The sequence below is a fragment of the Sinocyclocheilus grahami genome, unplaced genomic scaffold (assembly GCF_001515645.1).
Source record: "Sinocyclocheilus grahami isolate Dianchi unplaced genomic scaffold, SAMN03320097.WGS_v1.1 scaffold150.1, whole genome shotgun sequence".
NCBI lineage: Eukaryota > Metazoa > Chordata > Actinopteri > Cypriniformes > Cyprinidae > Sinocyclocheilus > Sinocyclocheilus grahami.
Window position 1 is genome coordinate 1,699,458 of NW_015505329.1, and position 24,411 is coordinate 1,723,868.

General features: G+C 37.5%; 1 protein-coding gene and 1 long non-coding RNA gene across 2 annotated transcripts; both read left to right on the forward strand.

Annotated features, from left to right (window-relative positions):
* Positions 1 to 3,364: 3,364 nt before the first annotated feature.
* Positions 3,365 to 4,701, forward strand: LOC107592187 (uncharacterized). Its single transcript, XR_001609951.1, has 3 exons — positions 3,365 to 3,518; positions 3,908 to 3,956; positions 4,308 to 4,701. It is a non-coding gene; the product is annotated as an uncharacterized lncRNA (long non-coding RNA).
* A 14,830-nt stretch (positions 4,702 to 19,531) lies between these two features.
* On the forward strand, positions 19,532 to 24,096 carry LOC107592188 (RNA-binding protein MEX3B-like). The gene is made up of 2 exons (XM_016281589.1): positions 19,532 to 20,081; positions 22,811 to 24,096. The coding sequence occupies exons 1-2, from the start codon at positions 19,685 to 19,687 to the stop codon at positions 23,914 to 23,916; spliced, it is 1,503 nt and encodes a 500-aa protein (XP_016137075.1). The 5' UTR covers positions 19,532 to 19,684; the 3' UTR covers positions 23,917 to 24,096.
* The last annotated feature ends 315 nt before the right edge of the window (positions 24,097 to 24,411 follow it).

Below are 24,411 nucleotides of genomic sequence, written 5' to 3' on the forward strand. Positions count from 1 at the left end.
TGCACCAAGAGCTTGTAACACTCCAAAGAGAAAGGAAAAATTGAAATCGCATCATATGACCACTTTAAAATTGTCGCCAAATATAACTTCTATTGGTTTTTATGTATTGTGAAGATGCAGTTTCACAATTCATGAATTACACTTACGAATAACAGTAAAATGCTGCAAATATTTTTTTCTTGTGCTTGAAACACGATTTACACCTTTACAAAGCTTCTCTTGCGCGTGCAAATTTAATTTACGCTTACAGTCTTATGTACACTTCCACAAATATTACCCTGCATATGCAAATCGTTTTGACGCCATTCTTCCTTCATAGTTTTTGTCCAGATGATCAATGAGACTTGGACACCCTATTTGCCATCACCAGTTTGTGGTTTGTCCCTCATCGGACCACTGTTACGAATGGTGACCATGAGCATCCTACGATCCTCTATGTTTCAGAGATGCTCTGACACAGTTGTCTGGATGCAACAATTTTGCCCTTGTCAATATCATTCCTGCCCATTTCCCCTGCCCTCTTCTCACGTTTTTCAAGTAAAAAATGAGTTCTGTGTGATTTAAGGTACTTGTTTCATTTGAAGTACTTGTCAAGTTGCTGTACTATACTGTATGCTGTCTGTCCTTGATGATTTTGCTTTTTTGTCAATGAACAGGTGAAAGAGAATAAATGCTCATCAGACCTAGTTGTTTTTTATGTTTATTATGATTAATGTACTCCTTTTCCCTCAATGAATGCAGTGTTGCACATTGTCGTTGTCACTCTTTTTTGCATCCACATGGAAGTCTTAAAAAACATGAAATATATGGCTTCTACATATATATAATGTTTACAAAAGATTGGTTTCTGACATACAAATGAAAATATCTCAAACAAAAATCCTTATTAAAGTCATAGAAAAAAGCAAGGATAGTACACTCGATAAAAAGTGTGGAAATTCTGCAAATATCAGGTCATCAAAGTAAAATTTCAAAGTAATATGTTTGTGGTAGCCTAATAAGTAATATTATATTAATGATAGAACAAAACAATTTAACGTCGTGATTGTTTAACTAAAATGTTACTTTTCATTTAAAACATTTATTTTACTGTTTAAATCCAACTGAAATATAAAGAGGCCTCAATGAGCTTCTGTTAAGCGCACTGATAAATTGGTCTTGTATCATGAAGAGGATAACCAACATGATTTAGTAATGACTTTCCTGTCCATTTTTAGGTCTGTGAAAATCAGTGTAGTCCATGTAATGACGTACTTTGTTATGGTTAAAGAACTTGGTTGACTGACAGAGACCTGCTTTTCAAGTCCAAATATGTAATCATGCATCTTTGTTTTGCCCATAGAAGCTGCTTTTCCTTTCTGTTTTACTCATAGTGAGTGTTGTTCATCGGTCTTACATGCAATTGTACATAAACTGTGACTTTTTGTGTACTGCTACAGATGCTACAGATTATTACATGCAATTTCTGTAAAGCATAAAATAAACGATTATGTAAAAAAAGACTTTATTTATATAAAGGCTATTATTTATTAATTATACACGATTACCAAATAAATGCAAATCTGACTGAACTAAGAATCACACTTACATTTAACTGAAAAAATTAATGTTTGAATTGAATTTTGTTTGCATCACTGAAACATTATTTTCCTGTTTAACACTGTTTAAAGCTGCACTGTAAAAAATGACTGTGAATTTAAAAGTAAAAGACTGTAAAAATGCTACAGTAAAAACCTGTTAAATGGTTAATGGTAAATTCTCCTACTATATACGGTGAAAAACTGTATTGGACATGACATGTAATTTTACGGTAGTATACCGTTTTTGGACGTGAAAAAGACCGTATAATTTACAGTGAATAACCATAAACTGACATTCCCAGAATTCCCTGCATTACATTTCAAATGTGATGTTTTTTTGTTGAAATAACTGTTTCTTCTTAGTTTTTTCTTATCAGTTTTGTATATTAGGGTTGCGTGTTACACCTAATGTTGTTAAATTAATGTTTATTGCATTACTTCAGTTTCATGTGTGTTACCATGATGGTGTTTAGTGTTTGTGTGAATGACACTGTGCACCTTCTATATATGTTATTATCTAAAAGCTGCTTGTGATAGGCTTTGGTTCATCATGTGACTTTCTCATCACCACCTGCATTTGGTGGTTATCAGTGTATTACAAAGGTACAAAACAGATTTCAGTACTTCAATAGGTTGGTATATTAACAGTATATCAGTTAATTAAATTACGGTATTTAACTGTAAATTTAAGTTAGAACCGTAAAACCTAAAATGTTGCTACCATATTTTTTACGGTAAAATTCCGGCAACTACAGCTGCCGTTTTTTTACCGTAAATTTTACGGATTTTTTTTTACAGTGTGTGCTTTAACACAATCTGTATTATAAAGTGCTATATAAATAACCTGACAGGCAATGTTCAATATATTCACCCAGAAATCCACAGAGCTACAGCCTGCAATAAGCACAACAGGTGTCTGCTGTTACTGTTGCTTCACTTTCCAAGAACTTCTTTAGAACTGTAGAACTGGACATTTCACTGTACAGTCCTGAAGAAAAGTATTACTAGTACTGTTGTATTTACTAATACGGATTAGCTTTGGCTCTGTATACAGCCGTGCACTATGCTGTATATGGAACAGTGGTTTGATCAAAGCATACCGTTCACAGCATTTAATGGCATTGAAATATTTAAGACAGTTAAATTGTCATAACAGCTAACAAAACAACGCTAATTGACTACTGCCTAATATTCACGTCTTCTCTAAAATTGGCTTGTATACATGTCAAAAATCTTTATAATTAACTGGATATTCCAGTCTCTTCTGACAGACAATAGTGGCCACATTTTTCCTTCTTGAAAACATTAAAAAAAAAAACAAGTTCAAGAGCCACATTTGTATTTTAATTGTCATTCTGCAGTTCTTGAAAGAAAATGTATTTGCAAAGAACGATTGCTTGTTATGGAATGTTTAAGGAAGGGTTATATGCTAAATGGAGATTATATTTCATAATCTTTTGGAGATTATATATCATCATTTTATTGTAGTCTCAGAGGTATTTACACATATTAAAAACACACTTTAATTGTCAACGCTTTTCAGTGCAATGTATTTAAATTAATTAGATAACCCAGGAATTAGCTAAACATTATTTTTGGGTGGGAGTTTGGAAAATTCTGAACTGTGTAATACATAACACTTGTTATAAGCTCAAAGAATCCTATTTTAATCCCTATTTTATCTAACTGAAATAGAATATGTTTGTAAAACACTGTTGTGGAGAAAGTATTGCCTTGTCAAGTTCATGGCACGGGTTTCTCATTCTTCTCCTTTATTTCTGTTTCTTGCTTGGCTTCCTCTGGAATATTCCTGCTGACAGATGGGCGGAGCGGTTATCATATGAGACTTACAGAGATCTCTGTGGGAAACAAGTCAGTTCAGACGTGAGTCACGACGTGCCTTCACAACATTGAAGAGGAGCATTAGCAAAGAAAATGGTAAGGAAATACATTATGAAATAAAGTATTCTGTCCTTTATGTTGCTTAAAATAAATATGTCTTAAATGTTTTCTTTTATTTAATTAATTAGACCATTCAGTTTCATAAAAAAAATAAAAATAACAGGGTTGCGATTGTAGATATAAGTGATTAAAGGCATTTTGATTTCACATGTGATCTTTTCTTACCAAACTACTAGGCAACAACATCCTGTAATAAATGTGGGTTGATAAAAAAAAACTACTATGGACCATTACCGTATGCATTTATTTCAGATGAGTTATGGTCTTTTAATGTGCATAGAAATATGTTTTTCACCTGTGAAGTTATGTCTAAATGCTCTAACATACTCCTATGTTGTATAAACGACTAATTTTTTTAACTTAAGGTTTAAATGTAAGTGTGACTATGAAGAAGAGCCCACCCCTTTTTCTCTGGTAAGAATTCCAAAATAATAATAATATTTAAATAGTTTTATTAATGTTTTGAATTTGTTTATATTTTCTGTTTATATTTTAGTACATGTGTTGTGTTTTTGTCGTTTTTATTCGTTTTTTTTATGTATGTAGTTTTCATTAACTTTTATTTAGTTGTAGTTATTTTAGTAAATCAAGATAAACTAAATGAAAATGAGAAATGTTGCCTTGGCAAGTAACTGAAATAAAATAAGTTTTATATACAGTATATTAACTGATATATATATATATATATATCAGTTAAAGTTAACTATAATAACCCTGGATGAGTTTGAGCATACCACTTTTACATTTTTCTTAATTTTCTCTTAGATGAGCAATGTGTTGGTTGCGTCACACAGTAACAGCAGTATTCAGAGGTCAATGGTCGTACCAAGAAACGGGGCAATAACTCGACAGCACAAAGATTTGGAGCGAGGCATTCAAACATATCAACGTGTAGTCATGAAGAATGGCAAACCTGTTGAAACCGAAGAATTCAGGTTTTATTCAACTGATTAAAGGATACTTGAAAAATACAGAAGAGCAGTTTTAATGTAATTAAAATGTTGTGGGGTCTTTCTGTGCTGAAATATAGAATACATCAAATTATGATGACTGTTGTCTCAATGCTTTATCTAAATTAGATGATCATACTGTCTACTAACTATTTGTTTTACTCTTCTTGTACATTGCTTTACTATACTTGTGCTTTTACTTTACTTGTCAGGGTTGATAAGATATCTACTGTGTATTCTCTGTGATTTCTTTTGTTAATAAACTGAGTTGGAAGTCCATAATATGTTGCCATTAAAACTGAAATTGAACTTTCAGAGGAACTGTCATATAGTATCTTCTTTCATGCACCCCAAATCCAGAACAAATCACTTCGCTGTAGCCTATTTTTGTGTTTTAATCTTTTCATACAGGTACGTGTGATTGAGTAAGTCACCTCTATGATATACACTTTATTCAAAAGTATGGTTCTTATGGTTCTGGTATTGACATGATACCATGATGGGGGGAAAACTGATCTCAATATTCCAAGACTGCACAGAAAACAAGAAAGCACCAAAATTATTTATTTACAAGCTATTCATTACAAGGAATTAGAGATGTGTGATGAATTATGGGAACATATGGGATGACAGGAAAATGCATGATTTCTTACATGACACTATTTTTAGAGGCAATGTGAATGTGTGGAACTGCCTGACTGTCTGAAACATCCCAAAATATTTATTGTTCAAGCAATGAACAGAAAGTAAAGTGTTTTCTAGTGTATTTGGTAAACACAAGAATAACATCCCTCATATTATTATTCTGTAACTTCCTATAAGAGCTGTCTATACTGTAGGCCTACAAAGCCAAATAATTCACTTTATTTTCTAGGTTTATTTACTAATCTATAGCTATGAATATGAAAGCACTCTTGTGTTTCCTCATATTTTTCTCGCAGTAATGCAATGGTTCCATCATACAGTAACAGCATGACTGTACCAAGAAATGGGTTCATGACCATAACAACAACATAGAGGATGGTTTTCAAATCGAATATATAAACATGCGGAATGGCTAAATGATTGAAGCAATCGATTGGTACTTCAGAGGAACTGTCATAGAGTATCTTCTTTCATGCACCCCAAATCCAGAACAAATCACTTCGCTGTAGCCTATTTTTGTGTTTTAATCTTTTCATACAGGTACGTGTGATTGAGTAAGTCACCTCTATGATATACACTTTATTCAAAAGTATGGTTCTTATGGTTCTGGTATTGACATGATACCATGATGGGGGGAAAACTGATCTCAATATTCCAAGACTGCACAGAAAACAAGAAAGCACCAAAATTATTTATTTACAAGCTATTCATTACAAGGAATTAGAGATGTGTGATGAATTATGGGAACATATGGGATGACAGGAAAATGCATGATTTCTTACATGACACTATTTTTAGAGGCCTGCACCACAATGTAAATGTGTGGAACTGCCTGACTGTCTGAAACATCCCAAAATATTTATTGTTCAAGCAATGAACAGAAAGTAAAGTGTTTTCTAGTGTATTTGGTAAACACAAGAATAACATCCCTCATATTATTATTCTGTAACTTCCTATAAGAGCTGTCTATACTGTAGGCCTACAAAGCCAAATAATTCACTTTATTTTCTAGGTTTATTTACTAATCTATAGCTATGAATATGAAAGCACTCTTGTGTTTCCTCATATTTTTCTCGCAGTAATGCAATGGTTCCATCATACAGTAACAGCATGACTGTACCAAGAAATGGGTTCATGACCATAACAACAACATAGAGGATGGTTTTCAAATCGAATATATAAACATGCGGAATGGCTAAATGATTGAAGCAATCGATTGGTACTCAAATTATTAATGTCTCATAAAAAATGTCATGGGACTCCATAATATGTCGTCGTTTAGTTGAACTTTCAGAAAAACTGCAATATAGCATCTTTATAACATTTTGTGTGTTATAACATTTTGTGTGTTATCTCTGTTGAATGATTTCCTGAAACTTTGAACCTGTAATCACTAAGAACTGGAAAAGCAAACTTCATTGGTCAAAATAGAGTGGGAATCCTGAAAGTAGGTGGCTAAAGAGAATTACTGCCATCACAAGTCATTTTACGAACACTACTGGTGACTGATAGTTGGTGCCGTTCATCTGGTGTATTCTTTGTCTGTCTGACTGTCATAACATTGTTTTAAAGACTGGACAATTGCAGTGGTAAGAACAATTCATTAAACATTTATATATCATTAATTCAGTCTGTTTATGAATTTGAATAGCTTGTAACACCAACTGTATTATTTTTACTCATACATTTACATAAATATAATGTCCTGATGCATATAGAAATTGCTATTATGTTTTTATGACAGAATAGGGTGGAATTAAATTTATCACTCATTAATTTTTAAGGTTTTATTACTGCTTTATTTAAATCTTTTTTTATGCATGCATGCTCTTGATCGCTTTACTAATATTTTAAAATTTAGTGAAAATACAGTTTCTGAATTGTTCGGTTAAATATTTTGAGACTTTAATGCTAAATATTTACAATAGGTACTTTTATATATAATAATTTTTATTTTTATTTCCTTTATTATTTTATATGTATTTTTTTATATTGTAAAGTGCTTTGAGAAGCTCTTTTAAAGGTGCTTCTATAAAAAAATAAAGTTATTATTATTATTTACAGCAGTACTAATGCTCTTTACAAAAGTTATTGACACTGATTTGAGACTTGTCAAAGAGGATAATGAAAACTAAAATCACATCAGTGAGTATGTGCAGCATGAGCTAAGTCTCAAGACATCTTTCTGTCGGGAAAAACAAGAGGGGCAACATTTTTCACACTTTTCCTGTAACTAGTGCTTGAAGTTTAACACAGATGTTAAAATGCTCTAATCAGAGGGGTTAAAGACTAAATACAACATTACACAACACTTTGAAATGTAATGAATGTATAAAGAATATATTAAATCTCTAAAAGTGAGGTATAATTATTATGAATTCCTGCTAACCAATTTACCTGTTTATTCGTTCAGAAATACACAATTTAGCTGGAACACTGAGGAAAAGACATAAATCAACGAGGAATCATTTTAATTACAATCAAATAATTAAACAATGAATTCATTTGAATTTTTGATTGTTTCTCCAGATGGCTTTTTCAGCTGCTACTTATGCTAAAGGAAGCTTTGGAAAAGTGTATAAAGTAAGTAAATAAATTAACCTATGGAAATACCCATGCAGCTCTTAAGAAGGTGCCTTCCACTGTTGTAACTAAACAGGAAATTCAGAAAGAGAAAAATATATATCGGTGAGTATTTGTGTATATGCTCAAAAAAAGATTTTTGCTTATTACTGATTTACAATGAACTACAGTAACAGTTCTTACACATTTTTTGTTTACAAAACTAAATTGCAATCAATCCATAAAATTAATAAACTGCTTCATCCATTTGTGTTGAGACAGACTACATGAATCAGTTTTGTTTCCTGAATCAGTACTTCTTCCCAGCATGCTTTGTATGAGACTGGATAGGCAGAATAAATGTTGTGTTTTTGTGAAAAGTGAGAAAATAGAAAAAATTAGAAAACAGGAAAAATTGTTACTGTTAATGTTTTGTAAGCTATTACTGCGTTACATTGCATAAAGCCTAATAATAATAATAAAAAAAAGAAATTAGACATTTTAACCCACTGCCATTTGGGATATTTCATATTTGGCACATGTGATCTCATTGTAGGTCACTGAATCATTCCAGTGTAGTGAAGCTCCTGGCTGAACCCCGGCTGGACTCTCAGGGCATGTGGAATATCCCATTGGAATTCATCTTTGGGAAAACTCTGGAAAAGCTTATGTTCAGTTCACAATTATACATGGAGGTACTGTTAAAAATTACATTTTAATTTATCTATTTTTATTTACTTTATGTTAAAAAATTTAATTTATAGCAGATTTATCCTAAAAATCAAGAATGTTTAAATTCAATAGAGAAGAAAAATAAAACATGTGTAGAAATGTGCTCCTTGAACTAAAAAAATATAGTCATAGAGAATATCAGAAAATTGTCAGTCCTCTGTTCGGTGTTTTGTGTTGTCCTCCCCTACGTGCTTTCCATGACCCAGTTTTCCCTCATGTGCAATTATGTTTATTGATCCCAGGTGTTTCTCATTATGTCTTGTGTATTTAAAGTGTTCCCGGTTCTAAGTTCTTTGTTCGATATTGAATGTCATCTTCCTCGCTATGTGTGTGTTCCTGGTTTCCTTGTTCCGTTGGATGGTAATTAAAAGTATCTTTGTTTGAAGTATTCGCCACGTCTCCTCGTTCCTCGCTCCCTCAGAGTAGCGGTGCATGACAGAATACCGAACCATAACAGTAAGCGGCTCCCCTTCTCCCCGTTTTGTTTTTGAAAGTATTTTGTTTTCTTGTTTTTTCCCCCACGATTATGGAGATCGCCGCACACTTGATTGCCCTAGCCCATACAGATCTCCCCTTCGTTGAGTACGCCTGGGAGTTCTGCGGGCTCGCCGCGGCGATGGCATTAGATGACGCCACCATCAACTCTCTGTTCTGGCACGTGGACCTCCCAGAGACCACGGGACTAAGCTGGAGGGAAGGGATCCTCCGATGTCTGCAGAGCGTCCGGCCCCGCAGCATTCTCAAGCCCGCCGGCCATTCCTCAGTTATGCCTGCCGGCCGCGCTGATGTCAAGCCCGCTAGTCGTGCCGATGTCAAGCCCACCGGCCGCTCCATTCACCTCTAACCAAAGAAGGAGAATGAGGAGAAAAAGACTGTTCTCTGCCCTCATCCCAGCCCCAGAGATCGCTCCAGTGTCGGCTCCAGCCCCAGAGCTCACTCCAGTGTCAACTCCAGCCCCAGAGCTCACTCCAGAGAGGGCTCCAGTCCCCGAGTTTAGCCCAGAGAGGGTTCCAGTCCCAGAGTTTAGCCCAGAGAGGGCTCCTGTCCCTGAGTCTAGCCCAGAAAGGGCTCCAGATCCCATGTCCAGCCCATGGAGGGCTCCAGTCCCCATGTCCAGCCCAAGGAGGGCTCCAGTCCCCATGTCCAGCCCAAGGAGGGCTCCAGTTCCTAAGTCCATCCCAAGGAGGGCTCCAGTCCCCAAGTCAAGTCCAGGGAGGGCCACAGTTCCCGAGTTAAGCCTATGGAGGGCCTCTGAAACCATCATTCTCCCCAAGGATTTTTTTGGGGGGGTAGTCCATGTCCAGCCCAAGGAGGGCTCCAGTCCCCATGTCCAGCCCAAGGAGGGCTCCAGTCCCCATGTCCAGCCCAAGGAGGGCTCCAGTTCCTAAGTCCATCCCAAGGAGGGCTCCAGTCCCCAAGTCAAGTCCAGGGAGGGCCACAGTTCCCGAGTTAAGCCTATGGAGGGCCTCTGAAACCATCATTCTCCCCAAGGATTTTTTTGGGGGGGTAGTAGGGGTCCGTCCGTGGAGGCCAGGCCGAGTGCTGAGGGCCTCCTGGACTCCCTACTCCGCCATGGCTTCCTAGTCTGCCTGCTCCGCCATGGCGCCCTGAACTGCCTGATCCACCATGGGTCCCGGAACGTTCCCCATTCCCTTTTGGATGTTGTGGGGTGCGTGGACGAGCCTTCCAGGAGGGGGGAGTAATGTCAGTCCTGTGTTCCGTGTTTTGTGTTGTCCTCCCCCACGCGCTTTTCATGACCCAGTTTTCCCTCATGTGCAATTATGTTTATTTATCCCAGGTGTTTCTCGTTATGTCTTGTGTATTTAAAGTGTTCCTGGTTCTAAGTTCTTTGTTCTGTATTGAATGTCATCTTCCTCGCTATGTATGTGTTCCTGGTTTTCTTGTTCCGTTGGATGTTAATTAAAGTATCTTTGTTTGAAGTATTCTCCTCGTTCCTCACTCCCTCACAGTAGCAGTGCGTGACAGAAATCCCAATCTGTCTAAAATATTCAGTCTGTCATTTCAAACACCTAATTATTCAGAAAACTACACAATTTAAAATGAAAAACAAACAAACAAAAAACTTTTTATCTCTGTGCACAAAACATAATTTACAGATCAACCCACAACCTTTAATGATATATTATATTGTTTGATTTTTATCAATGCAAATAGTGCTGATAGCTTTTTTTATTTTCTTTCTTAGCTAACGAAGCCTGTCATGATCACCATTATCCGTGGCATGTGTGAAGGCCTCGCTTATATGCACAGCAAGAATATCGTTCCGTCCGTGGAGGCCAGGCTGAGTGCTGAGGGCCTCCTGGACTCCTTACTCCGCCATGGCTTCCTAGTCTGCCTGCTCCGCCATGGCGCCCTGAACTGCCTGATCCACCATGGGTCCCGGAACGTTCCCCGTTCCCTTTTGGATGTTGTGGGGTGCGTGGACGAGCCTTCCAGGAGGGGGGAGTAATGTCAGTCCTGTGTTCCGTGTTTTGTGTTGTCCTCCCCCACGCGCTTTTCATGACCCAGTTTTCCCTCATGTGCAATTATGTTTATTGATCCCAGGTGTTTCTCGTTATGTCTTGTGTATTTAAAGTGTTCCTGGTTCTAAGTTCTTTGTTCTGTATTGAATGTCATCTTCCTCGCTATGTATGTGTTCCTGGTTTCCTTGTTCCGTTGGATGTTAATTAAAGTATCTTTGTTTGAAGTATTCTCCTCGTTCCTCACTCCCTCACAGTAGCAGTGCGTGACAGAAATCCCAATCTGTCTAAAATATTCAGTCTGTCATTTCAAACACCTAATTATTCAGAAAACTACACAATTTAAAATGAAAAACAAACAAACAAAAAACTTTTTATCTCTGTGCACAAAACATAATTTACAGATCAACCCACAACCTTTAATGATATATTATATTGTTTGATTTTTATCAATGCAAATAGTGCTGATAGCTTTTTTTATTTTCTTTCTTAGCTAACGAAGCCTGTCATGATCACCATTATCCGTGGCATGTGTGAAGGCCTCGCTTATATGCACAGCAAGAATATCGTCCACCAGGACCTCAAGCCCGACAACATCATGGTGAGTTAATTAAAGTTTTTCTGGCTGTGTGACATGATTTCTGATCAGACAAGAAAATGTGTTTTAAAACACATGCCCACATATACACTGTTAATAAAGTTAAAGGGATAGTTCAGCCAAAAAGGAAAATTTGATGTTTATCTGCTTACCCCCAGGGCATCCAAGATGTAGGTGACTTTGTTTCTTCATTAGAACACAAACGGATATTTTCAACTCAAACCGTTGCAGTCTGTCAGTCCTATAATGTCAGTGGTTGGGAATCATGGCTTTGAGAGTCATAAAACATACACAAGCAAAACCAAATGAAACCCTGCGGCTCGTGATGATACATTGATGTGTAAAGACACGAAACAATCGGTCTGTGCAAGATACTGAACAGTATTTATATAGTTTTTTACCACTGATTTTAACCGCAATGTCTGAACTGTCCTGAGCGCCTTCGCGTCTTCTTCTTCAGCCTGTGCGTGAGGCATCTTCTTCTTCTTGCTTTATGGCGGATTGCAGACTTATAAGTGCATTACCGCCACCTATCTGTCAAATGGACCATTGACACTCTATCTACAATCTCAATTGTAATATAATCTGTAATATAATGTATAAAATCTCTGTTTGTGTTCTACTGAAGAAACAAAGTCACCTACATCTTGGGTGCCCTGGGGGTAAGCAGATAAACATCACAGCCTGTGCGTGAGGCATCTTCTTCTTCTTGCTTTATGGCGGATTGCAGACTTATAAGTGCATTACCGCCACCTATCTGTCAAATGGACCATTGACACTCTATCTACAATCTCAATTGTAATATAATCTGTAATATAATGTATAAAATCTCTGTTTGTGTTCTACTGAAGAAACAAAGTCACCTACATCTTGGGTGCCCTGGGGGTAAGCAGATAAACATCAAATTTCTTAAAAAGTCTTATCTGTCTAAACAAAAAGCTTATATAAATTAGTTTTCCTGGGTGTCTAATTAGATCTGGAAACATTCCCACCAAAGCATGAAGACTGTACTGGATCACAGTTTTTACTGTTATTCATAACTTTCCATATTGTAATACAGTACAATCTTCATGTTTTTGTAGAATATGAATGTATCTCTGGAGCAGATAAGACAAAAACAACAGCTGGGCTGCCTTATATTTTTGTGGAACCGGTGATACACATTCAAATGTCTGGGGGAATAAGAAAAATAAATGAATACTTTTATTCATCAAGGATGAATTAATTTGATCAGAAGCTACAGAAAAGACATTTACAATGTTACAAAAGATTTCAATTTTTTTTAATGCTACTCTTTTGCTGAACTTTCTATTCATCAGAGAATCCTAAAAAATAAATATGTATCGGAGTTTCCACAAAAATATGAATCAGCACAGTTGTTTTCATTGATTAATTTAATTGATCATGAGATCATGTGACACTGAATACTGGAGTAATGATGCTGAAATTTCAGCTTTTCATCACAGAAATGATAATATTTTGCAATTGTTGCTGTATTTTCTATCAAATAAATGTAGCACTGGTGAGCAGAATAGAAATTCAAAAACATTACAATCTTACCAATCCCAAACTTATGACCGGTACTGTATATCAGGAGAAATATTATAAATTAGCTCTGGAATTTAAATGGTTTTTCCAAATGAATTGGTTGCATGGGAATATGGTTATCATCTCATTATTAGCCTACTCTAACAAATAGGAATTATATGAACTCTAGAAGAAAACTGAATCATTATAATGTCTCATTCAAGCATTTAGAATCAGAATCAGAAAGAGCTTCACTACAAAGCATGTTTGCACATACAGTGGGGCAAAAAAGTATTTAGTCAGCCACCAATTGTGCAAGTTCTCCCACTTAAAAAGATGAGAGAGGCTTGTAATTTTCATCATAGGTATACCTCAACTATGAGAGACAAAATGTACGCCTATGGAGAGTCCCCATAAACCATAAAAACAAACCTGTGTGTGTGTGTGTGTGTGTGTGTGTGTGTGTGTGTGTGTGTGTAAAGAAAAGTAACTGTTTAATTGTTTTATTAATTCACTGATTCCAAAAAGAAAACTAATATGACTAAGTTAAACTATAATTGATTTTTATTTTTAAAGAATGGACCATAAATGTTTATTCTATTGCAGTGTTCAGTGGTTTTGTTGGTGATGATCCATCTGTACAGTGAGATCACCTGAGGGTGTGAGCGTCACGTGACAGTGAGAATCGGAATCATCAGTGGGGTGTGTCATCAGTGAAGCACCTCTAATGATTGGCTCATAGAGGAGAAAGAGAGCCAGAGAGATACATTACCTCATAGCAGAGGAAAAAGAGATGAGGTCATACTCACCTGACTCATTCCCAACTCAGAGAAGCATGTACACTCAATGTAAACCTCAAGTGTTTATGTGAGAGAGGGAGAGATGAGGGGGAAGGGTCAGTACAGTCATAGAGCTCAATAGCAGGAAGACCTGAGTGATTGCCATTTATAATAACATCTCTTTAAATATAAATGATAAAACAAGTGAATATAAGTACATATTATATAAGTAATATATTATTATTATTATTATTATTAATGTTGTCGTTATTTAAAAATATATATATACCAATCATGTAGTCCATATTAAGTGTGATTAATTAATATTGAATTCATATAATATATGATATAGTATTATGTATTATGATATAATATATATTGTATTATATTATTTTTCTGCTATGTATTAATTAACTATTAATTAAACACACTTAATATGGATTACATAATTGTCACAATCCATATTAAATCCATATTATTATCCATACTTAAAATCCAGAAGGTGCATTAGAAAAACATAGCAACTCATTTGGACAAATATTGTAGATAAAATAGAGAAGTGGGTCTTTTTTATTATTTATTTGTTTTTAACCTGTTTTACCATAGGTGAAAAATATGATTATTATTACTAATAGCATTATTATTGTTGTCGTCGTTATTTACAAATCTACAACATTTACAAATCACGTTATCCATATTAAGTGTCATTATATAGCATTATATATTGTTATATTATATATTTTATATTGTTATTATGTACTAATTAACTATTAATTCATCACACTTAATATGGATTACACGTGTCACAATCCATATTAAGTGTGATCAATTAATAAAAAATTTATATAATATAATAATAGTCATAATTTGACAATGAATTATGACTTATATTATAATTCTGTTATGTATTAATTAAATCTTAATTAATCACACTTAATATGGATTCTGACAATCATGTAATCCATATTAAGTGTGATTAATACTGAATTTATATAAATCATAATTTGTTCACATAAGTGACATATTTAAATCATATATGTGAATGAGTTATGATTTATTATAATTCTGTTGTTTATTATTTAAGATGAAGGGATTAATGCTGACTGATTCATTTCATTGTTGTGTGACACCACATTACGGCATGCGTGTGTACTGACAAATGCTCTGCTGGATGATGTCATATTAGGTCATCATTTACACAATGTGGCTGTCGTGAGTGCAATATGAGTGAGTATATGAGAATATGCAAACATATAGGCTCTGCTAGGAAAAAGAATGTTCAGCACAGACTTGAAGAAGCGCTTCCACTGACTTGATGCAGCTTCGACTAAAATAAGCAAAGTGAACAAGTGGAAAGACAAAAGAGGGACTTGATAAACAAAAGAACCAGGCCCACAGACAGACGGGGCAGGCAGGGAAACATGATCTGTTATCCATAGTTGATATTGATTTGGGCCTTGGGCTCCCAGTGGACACCATTAATGGAGGCAAGTGACCTTTTGGACATACTGACTGTCGCTAAGGTGCTGGCACTGATCCGGAATGTGTGAGAAAGACCCGTCCTGCACATCTCATATTAGTGCTGCCATCTGATCGAAGACATCTGAAGCGTCCAACTGGTCCGACTGACCAATTAAAACACTGGAAAAACTACAGATGCAAATGAGAAGAGATTGAGTGTGAACAATCACCTATATTTACCATGAGAAGACGTTCATGAGCATTTCCTATAAGGAATCAGATAAATATGCTCGCCAATGATGGAAGAGAAATATGGCATTCTGTGTAGCCTTTATGGATATAAAACCATACACTAGACTACAGCCTCATGTCGTCACCACAACTACATATTTTTCAAAGCTGATGCATTGCATGCATTTGTAAGTCTATAACTGCAGATCATCCAAATAATATATTTATGTAATAATATTTGTTTCAACACACACACATTGTAATCTCTTCTACCTAACCGGTTCCACAGTGACAACTTACCCTATATAGTGTGACAACATGCCCCACTTTAAGGTCAACGCATGATAAATTAATTAAATTAAAATTAAAATGTAGATATGTACATGTATATTTAAAATATTTTTTATGTTCAAAGGCTTTAGTTGTACAAATATGTATCAGTACAGATCGTTTTAAGAGATTTAAATAGAATTAAAATATCAACAGCTGGTATCAGTTATACAATTCTAAAAAATGTTTTGATTATTATTATTATGTTGTATTAAGTTATAATATGTTGTTTTAATTATAATTTCTGTTGACCAAAACAGTGTTTAAACTGTTTTACCTAACCCTATATAGCCGATAAAATGCTACTGGATAGGTTCCACTGTGACAACTTACCCCACTTTAAGGTCATCATTTTGAATTAAGTCATTTTATAATTTTGAATTACTTTTAAGTGCATGTATTTTTAAAAACTGTATTTTGTATAAGTGTATGCTTTAACGGAGTTTCAATAATAAACCCACCTTGAAAATATTAAAAATTGTATATATAAAAAACATTATGTTGAAAATATGAATTAGGTTAAACTAGGAGTGTAACTACAAGTGTTATCAATTTGCTCAATTTAAATAATATTTTTTTTTATCATATTTAATATTTTTGTAATATTTACAATATTAACATTTGGTATAATTTATACAATTCAAACTACAATATGTTTGTATTATTATTAGTAGTAGTATTATTATTGCTGCTGCTGCTGCTGCTGTTGTTGTTGTTCCAGATTTCATCTTTGCCGCCAGGCGTGGCATCATGAGCACAGTGTCGTCTGAGGTGGAAACACGAATGCTCTTTGTTCAAGGTTTGCCTGCGATGTTGCTAGACACGTGCTCGCTCTCCTCTCTCTCCATCTCTCTCACTCTACCATAAATGTGCAGTGCAGATCCTGCAACGTCTGTCTGATAACTCCCCGCGTCTCTTCTTCTCAGTGTCTCTCAGTGTAACAGCACTCCATGCGCAACTGTAGTCCAAACAGCAACTCGGTGACCCGCTGCAACCAACGGCAAACAGGGTGGGCGGACCCCCAGATTATGTCAGTTTAACTCTTTCGGTTTGGGGAAATATTGGGGACAGATGTCTCACTTCCTCTGCTTAAAAAGCCGCCGATACTCGCCGCGTATTTTCGGTCATGTTATGACACTCCGTTGACCAAACATCACAACAGAAGTGCTGTTGTTGAGATGCAGAGCGCCAGCTGCATGGTGTTGTTTGCAGGCGCACATGTGGGATCCTTCTGGCACGCCTCTCCTCACAACACAAGACAACGAACTAGGATGTTGTAGGCTAATATTTACGGCATAAAAATTATGTTTTGGATTATTCATTAGAAGTGAGTTGTTGGTTGCTACAAATGAGTCTGAAATGAAACGGAATGGATGGATGGATTGCTGGTGACTCTGTCTCAGAGAGGCAGGGCATGGCAAGCTGTTTGAACATTTATGATTTTAAACTAGTAGCTTATCCATTTTAGAAATAAATAAATAAATAGGATCTATAACAACAACAATAATAGCGATTATTATTATTATATAAGTTATTACCAATAGAGACCAGTATATTTCTCAGACTTCAAGGATAAAAGGATATATTAAAGTAATACAAAAATAACAATTTTCTTAATACAAACGTAATCTTTTTTTTTTTTTTTTTTATAATGCTGCAGTTTTCTACTGGTGTGCATTGTTACGGGGCTGACAAGACGTGAGACGTGCGGATCCATGTGCAAGTTTTATTTACAGCAGAGAGGTTGGAAACACAGGCAGGGTCGAACAATGGCAAACAGGTATATGATGGACAAGACACAAGAATAATCCTAGGGCTAGCGAAGGTCAACGAACGGCGAACAGAATCAAAACGGTAAATCCAGGAAAACAGGCAAGGATCAGAAACCGAGAAAACAGACAAGGCAAGACTAGGCTAAGGCAGGGTAAACTCACAAGGGCTCTGTAGAGTAGCTATCAAACGATAAGCGCTAAACAATACTCAGCAGAGAATGGTTGTTTGAGTGAGTGTTAAATAGTGAGTGAGTAATATGAAACAGCTGGGTGCAATCAGTGCTGTGTGCAATCAGTGCAATGAATGATGGGATATGTAGTCCGGGATGATATGCAACAGTTTGTGTAGTGCGAGAGTCAATGTAATGGAAAGGGTGACCTCTGATGGTAAGCAGACGGAAGTTCATGGACCGGATTCATGACATTCATATTAATATTTTTATGAATAATGATGACTCACTTGCGGGTGATAATTAAATTACACCATGCAATCAATCAATAAAAATAACATGTTAAATGTCTCATAAATGTATCTGGATAAGTATTACTATAATAAATTAAAATAATAATAAAAAACAATAATACTAAAATATCAAAATTTATATAATGCATATTGTTTTTATTTTTGAAATAATAATTTTTTTGAATTAGAACAGTTTTTTGTTTATTGTTACTTTATCGTTACAGTAATTCTGAATCAGTATTACATGTAAAAAATAAAATTTATTTAAAAAATATTTTTTGTCTTAACTGGATACACATTACTACTAATAATAAATTAAAGTAATAAAACAATATTAAAATACGCTTAGTGCATATTATGTTTTTGTTTATTAGATTTTTGTTGTTGTTGATCAGCCTCGGTCGGGTTGCCTGGAAGAAGAGGGTGTCTGTTGAAAAACCAGAAACACCCAATGACGCCAAGAATCAAAACTGATGATATGTCCAAGTTGTGCATCATAGCATGTATAAATAACTAAATATTAAAATATTATAAATAAAAATTCAATTTCAATTTTGATTATCATTACTTAAGAAATTAATCAGTATTTTTGTAATATATATATGACGTGACGTGACATGTGGCCAAGTATGGTGACCCATACTAGGAATTAGTGCTCTGCATTTACCCATCCAAAGTGCACACACACAGCAGTGAACACACACACACTGTGAACACACACCCGGAGCAGTGGGCAGCCATTTATGCTGCGGCGCCCAGGGAGCAGTTGGGGGCTCGGTGCCTTGCTCAAGGGCACCTCAGTCGTGGTATTGAAGGTGGGAGAGAGTGCTGTACATTCACTCCCCCCACCTACAATCCCTGCTGGTACAAGACTCGAACCCGCAACCTCGAGTCCGACTCTCTAATCATTAGGCCACAACTTCCCCTCGAGAGTCCCACATTTGGGGAATTCGCAGAGGTCAGCACAAACCGGAGTGCAATGGTCAAGCCTCACCCTGGGTGAACCACCATCTTGATCCCCCTGCCAGGTAAGTATAATATATATATATATATGTGTGTGTGTGTGTACCTACTTAACCACATTTTGGGCACACATTTGTACCCAAAAGTGAGCTAAACCTGACAAAATCTCCAAAAACCTCCCTTTGGGGATGTCCTCATTTGTAAAATTATTGGCTGCTGTTCCAACGAAGCAAAATGATTTGTTTTGATTATCATTACTTAAGAAATTAATCAGTATTTTTGTAATATATATATGACGTGACGTGACATGTGGCGTATATATATATTATATATAACAATTTGTTTATCCTGATAAAATAACAATTAAACAGTATCTTTTAGTTAAAAAAAATAGAAAACAAACAAACATTCCGCACAGTCTGAGTAGGCAGAATCAGACGGGGCGGAGCATTGCTTCGCCTGGCCCCTCTCGGCGCAGACATCCTTGTGTCCCGTTCGCCTTGTGCGTTTCAGAACCGGAGAGGGGGCTGGTCTGTGGGAGGGACTAGCGCAAAGGGGGGACTAGGACCAGGAGGGGGCGGGGTGGCGGCGAGGGTGCTGTTCCTCCAGTCTCTTACCAGTGTCTTTGTCTCACACTCTTTTGTTAGCCATGCCTAGCTTGCTGGTTCTAGCAGGGATCATGGAGAAAAATGGGGGCTACGGCGGGGATTTGGCCGGCTTCGGCAGCGAAGGCCTCCTGGTGCCACCCGAGGACGAGGAGGACGATTCCCGTGCCCTTAGAGTTGCGCTGGGCCAACTGTCGCTGCTGGGTCTTGGAGAGGGCGAGGACGGTGCTCCTGCGGGTGGAGGTGGTGGAGTTCAAGACAGGAGTAACAATAACCACCACAATCACATCCCAGCCGAATCAGGGATGTTACAAGGGAAGAACAAGTTGTGCGCCCTGTACGACAGCTCGCCCACCGAAACCAAAGGACGGGGCTGCAACATAACGGAGTGCGTCCCCGTGCCAAGCTCCGAACATGTGGCCGAAATAGTGGGGAGGCAAGGTAAATACAACGATGCGCACTTTCACATGCTCTCCAACTCGTTGTTCTCCAGGGTGCGCGGCTCAAACTAAGTGTGGAGCTGTCTTAACAAAGAAAAAGGGAGTGGTGATGCTTTTAACGTGTCTGTTTTAGCCACAATTCAGCACTCTGTTTCGGCGCGTAGATGGCATAAACATGGGCATTTCCTCTTAGCTTTAAGCAAAGTTATCAGCGGGCACGAGAACAAAGGCGTTATTCCACATCCACGCCTTCAATGTCAGCACGCTGCTTTCCCTTTGTCGTCTGAGCGCGCGTAATTCAGCTTTTTGAAACAGAAAATGGAACGCGTGTGCGCTCGCTGGATACAATGTAACAGTCAACGGTCTTTGTTGAGTGGATACATTGTGTCATTCGCTCCTTCGCGCGCCTCTGTAGTTCATGGGGGCTTTCATATGCAGAACCACGTTGTTTTGTCGGGCTACCTCAGACAAAGAGGACTTGTCGGGTAACTTTAGTCATCCGCCGATGTCCGAATGTGTCGTGAGCGTCTAAAAGTCCTGAAATTCTGACAGCGTGGTCAGACAAAGAAGTAAAAGTCCTTGTGTGCTTTGAGGGCAGAGCTATATGGACGTGACTTGGCTGAAAAGTTGCATTTTGAATGTGTGATGATATTTGGAATAAGTTGAGGAGGCGATTGCGTGTTGTTGGATCACTTTGGTGACCCTGTTGTCTCATTGGGATTAAGAAGGCACTTCGTGATACATTTCCAGTGTCCTGGAAAGCCATGTTGCATTTGGTCCTGGAGAGACTGTATTAGAGTCACGCCCCGTCTACCAGTACAACAGCCCTGCACTCAAAGCAGGGGGTCAGGAAGCATCTACTGTCCATTCATTAAGAGCATAATATCTCACCCAGATGAAATGTGCACTAAATAATGTCCCAGCAAGTGGGTTCCCCGCATATGACGACTTTGTTGAGTTGTAAAGTGGCCTGCGTGTTTTCAGAATCCAAATGGGTCTAACTTGGGATGCAGTGAGCGTGTGGATTGGAAATTGCCGATTAAGAGGATTCGAAATGGGGTCTTTACCTCATTAGTCACTGATAGTACTGCCACATCGTTTGGCCTTTATTAGGTTAATTTAACTGCATTTTTCTATGAATAGATAGATGCATTTGGCCTCATAATAACAAGCGAGAGTGATGGCAAAAAAATAAAAGCAGCACACTTATGTATCCTTGTTATCGCCATTAGTTGGAATTTTGAGCTGTATGGTTCCAGTGCTTTGTTCACCTGCAGTGGCTGCTATGCCTGTTAGGAGATGTGCTCCTGCAGCGAGAGGGACGATTCAGTGGTGGGAGGGAATCTGTGCGCCCCGCTGTCAGTGCTAGACAGTCCATCCAGGTTATTTTTTTAGCTTCTGCCGTACACAATGAGGCATGAAACCAGTGTGCATAGATCTATCCACTGAACAGGCCCCTGGGCGGAGAAAGCCACCCCACTTTTGATAAAACACCGCTGAGGTGCTAATAAATACTCTGGTGCTGAACACGAGGCAGATTCTGTGGAGCACCACACCTTGTCATGAATTCATATCTCAACAATAACTTTATGGGGTATTTTGCATGCTTGCTTTGTCCTCGAGTCAACTCCATCTGCAGAATAGTTGGGAAATTTACGTCTGAAATGTTTTAATTTGGGTTTCGGTGCTGAATATCATAGAACCTGTAACTATCAGTTAGCACATGGCACTGTTGCAGAGGAGGCGTCATTCAGACAAGAGTGATTTTTAAGCGCTATTGTATATACAGATTTTTTTTAATAGGATACGTCAACACAGAGTGGAAAATTTTAATGGGATTTATTACGCTAAATAATTAAAAGCAGACACATTTTTTCTATATTATAAATGAAACAGCAAAATAGTAGTGTAATGCATACAGTGTAAGGTAGAAAAAAAGCCATTGTTTTAATCGATTTCTACATTTACCACAACAGAGAAGAGTGAACAGTCATTTCCAAATTCACTTTGGGCCTCATTCATTAAACACGAGCAGAAGAAATTTCAATGTGCATTGTTCAATCAGTAGTTTTATGAAAAGAAATGACAAAGAAAGAAAGATTAACTCAGATATTTATTCTGTTTATGAATAAGGTCCAGTGGGTGTAATCAAATACAACAAATTGCAAGATAATTCTCATTTTTATCATCAAAAGTATAATTTGTACAAAAAATTAAATTTCTGAAAATTTATATTTTAATATATTGTCTACAAAATTTGCAAAACTTAATTTTTTATAATCAAAAAATTATATTTAGTACATTTTGCAGCAAAAAAGGCAATACAATGCTAATTTTTAATCATCAAAAATTGTATTTGGTATATTTTGTGTATAGGTTACAATAGAAAAATGGGCAGGCCCAGACTGAATCTGCTGACTTTTGCAAAGAATCTGCAGAATTTTGTATATTTTAGCATGGTAAAATGATGAAAGATGGACAATTTAAACATAATAAATTGTGTTAAATAGAATAAACAGTACTGTACTTTTACTGAGAACTGAAAATACAATCAAATTAACCAAAATGTTTAAATTACACTCAACACATAAAAAACTTTGCGAATGATTTGTTCTGCTGCAGATTCTGAGCATGGGTGACCTTTTGACCTGGAAACAAACAAGCAAAATAAGTATGATCTTACAGATATTAGTTATACTACTATTATAATACTCCTTCTTCACTCAACAGGTTGCAAAATCAAAGCTTTGCGTGCAAAGACAAACACCTACATCAAGACTCCCGTCCGAGGTGAAGAACCAGTCTTCCTCATCACTGGCCGCAAAGAGGATGTGGCCCTGGCCAGACGTGAAATCATCTCAGCTGCGGAGCACTTCTCCATGCTGCGGGCCTCTAGGAACAAGTTGGGCGTCTCTTTCAGTGGATCGCCTCCTGCGCCGCTACCTGGCCAGACCACCATACAGGTGCGGGTGCCCTACCGCGTCGTGGGTTTGGTGGTCGGACCGAAAGGCTCGACTATTAAACGCATTCAGCAGCAAACGTGCACTTACATCGTGACTCCGAGCCGTGACCGTGACCCTGTTTTTGAGATCACCGGCTCCCCTGGGAACGCCGAACGGGCGAGGGAAGAAATCGAGGCGCACATCGCCTTCCGCACGGGTGGCCTGCATGACCACAACAATGAGAACGACTGCTTGGGACCTGACAGCGGCAACGGGGGTCTGGAGAGCCGCCTGCAGCAGGTGTGGGGGCTACAGGGGGCCCCGCGCAAGCCGCTTGCCAGCAGCTACCGCCAGAATTTCTCAGACGCCATGGTCGGAAGTAGTGGAGGAGGAGGAAGTGGGATTTACAGTAAAGGTGACTTTACCAACCATGGCAGTGGGGACAAGCCATGCTCCTACTTCGGATCTGAGGGCACTCAAAGCTGGGGCGATCCCGAGTATCCCAAACAGGTGGCATACTACGCCCAGCAGCGCTCCAAAAGCTTTGGAGGCCTGCCTCTTCCACTGACCAGACTGTCGCCGGGACTGCCTGAACCGTGCGGCACCGGAAACTCCAACGCTGTCGGGTCTCCTCACGCCCAGGCGCGCCGTGCCCACAGCGAGCCCACCGCTGTCACCGCTGCGTTCACCGGACGTCTCCCTGTGCCGGATTCTCCGCCTGCCGTGGCTCGGGACTGCATGACCTGTTTTGAGAGCAAAGTGACCGCTGCTCTGGTCCCATGTGGTCATAACCTCTTCTGCATGGAGTGCGCCATCCGAATTTGTGAGCTAAACCATCCAGAGTGTCCTGTCTGCCACACCCTTGTCACACAGGCCATCCGGATATTCTCTTAAAAAGGCTTTTTTGTTGTTGTTTGTTTTGTTTTTGTGGTTCATTTTTACTCTGTAGAATCAGTTCACTTTTAATCTTTTTTTATTTGGTCAGTATTCACTTTTTTTATTTTTCAGAAAACACAAAATCAAAACAAGCAGATATTTTAGAACACACTGCTTGGTTTACTAAAAAAAAAGAGGAAGAAGTATTTTCAGATTTTTCTTTTATATGTACACATATATACATATATATTTTATAAAAGTTTTTTTAAAAATGGGAAAGAACGTAGTTCTTAGCATGTTGGTTTGTTTTGTCTGATTTTATTTAATTTTTTTACTGGTGCTGATTTTTCCACATGCTGTGTGTAGACAGTAACAGAAGAAATAATGTGAACATTTTACACTTTGCCTTTGCTGGGGAGGTTTATTATTATATAAAAAATATCATTAAAAGTTTATTTCCTAAGATTGGAGTATAGTTTTACATCCCAGCATCTGCAAATGAGCGAGTATTCT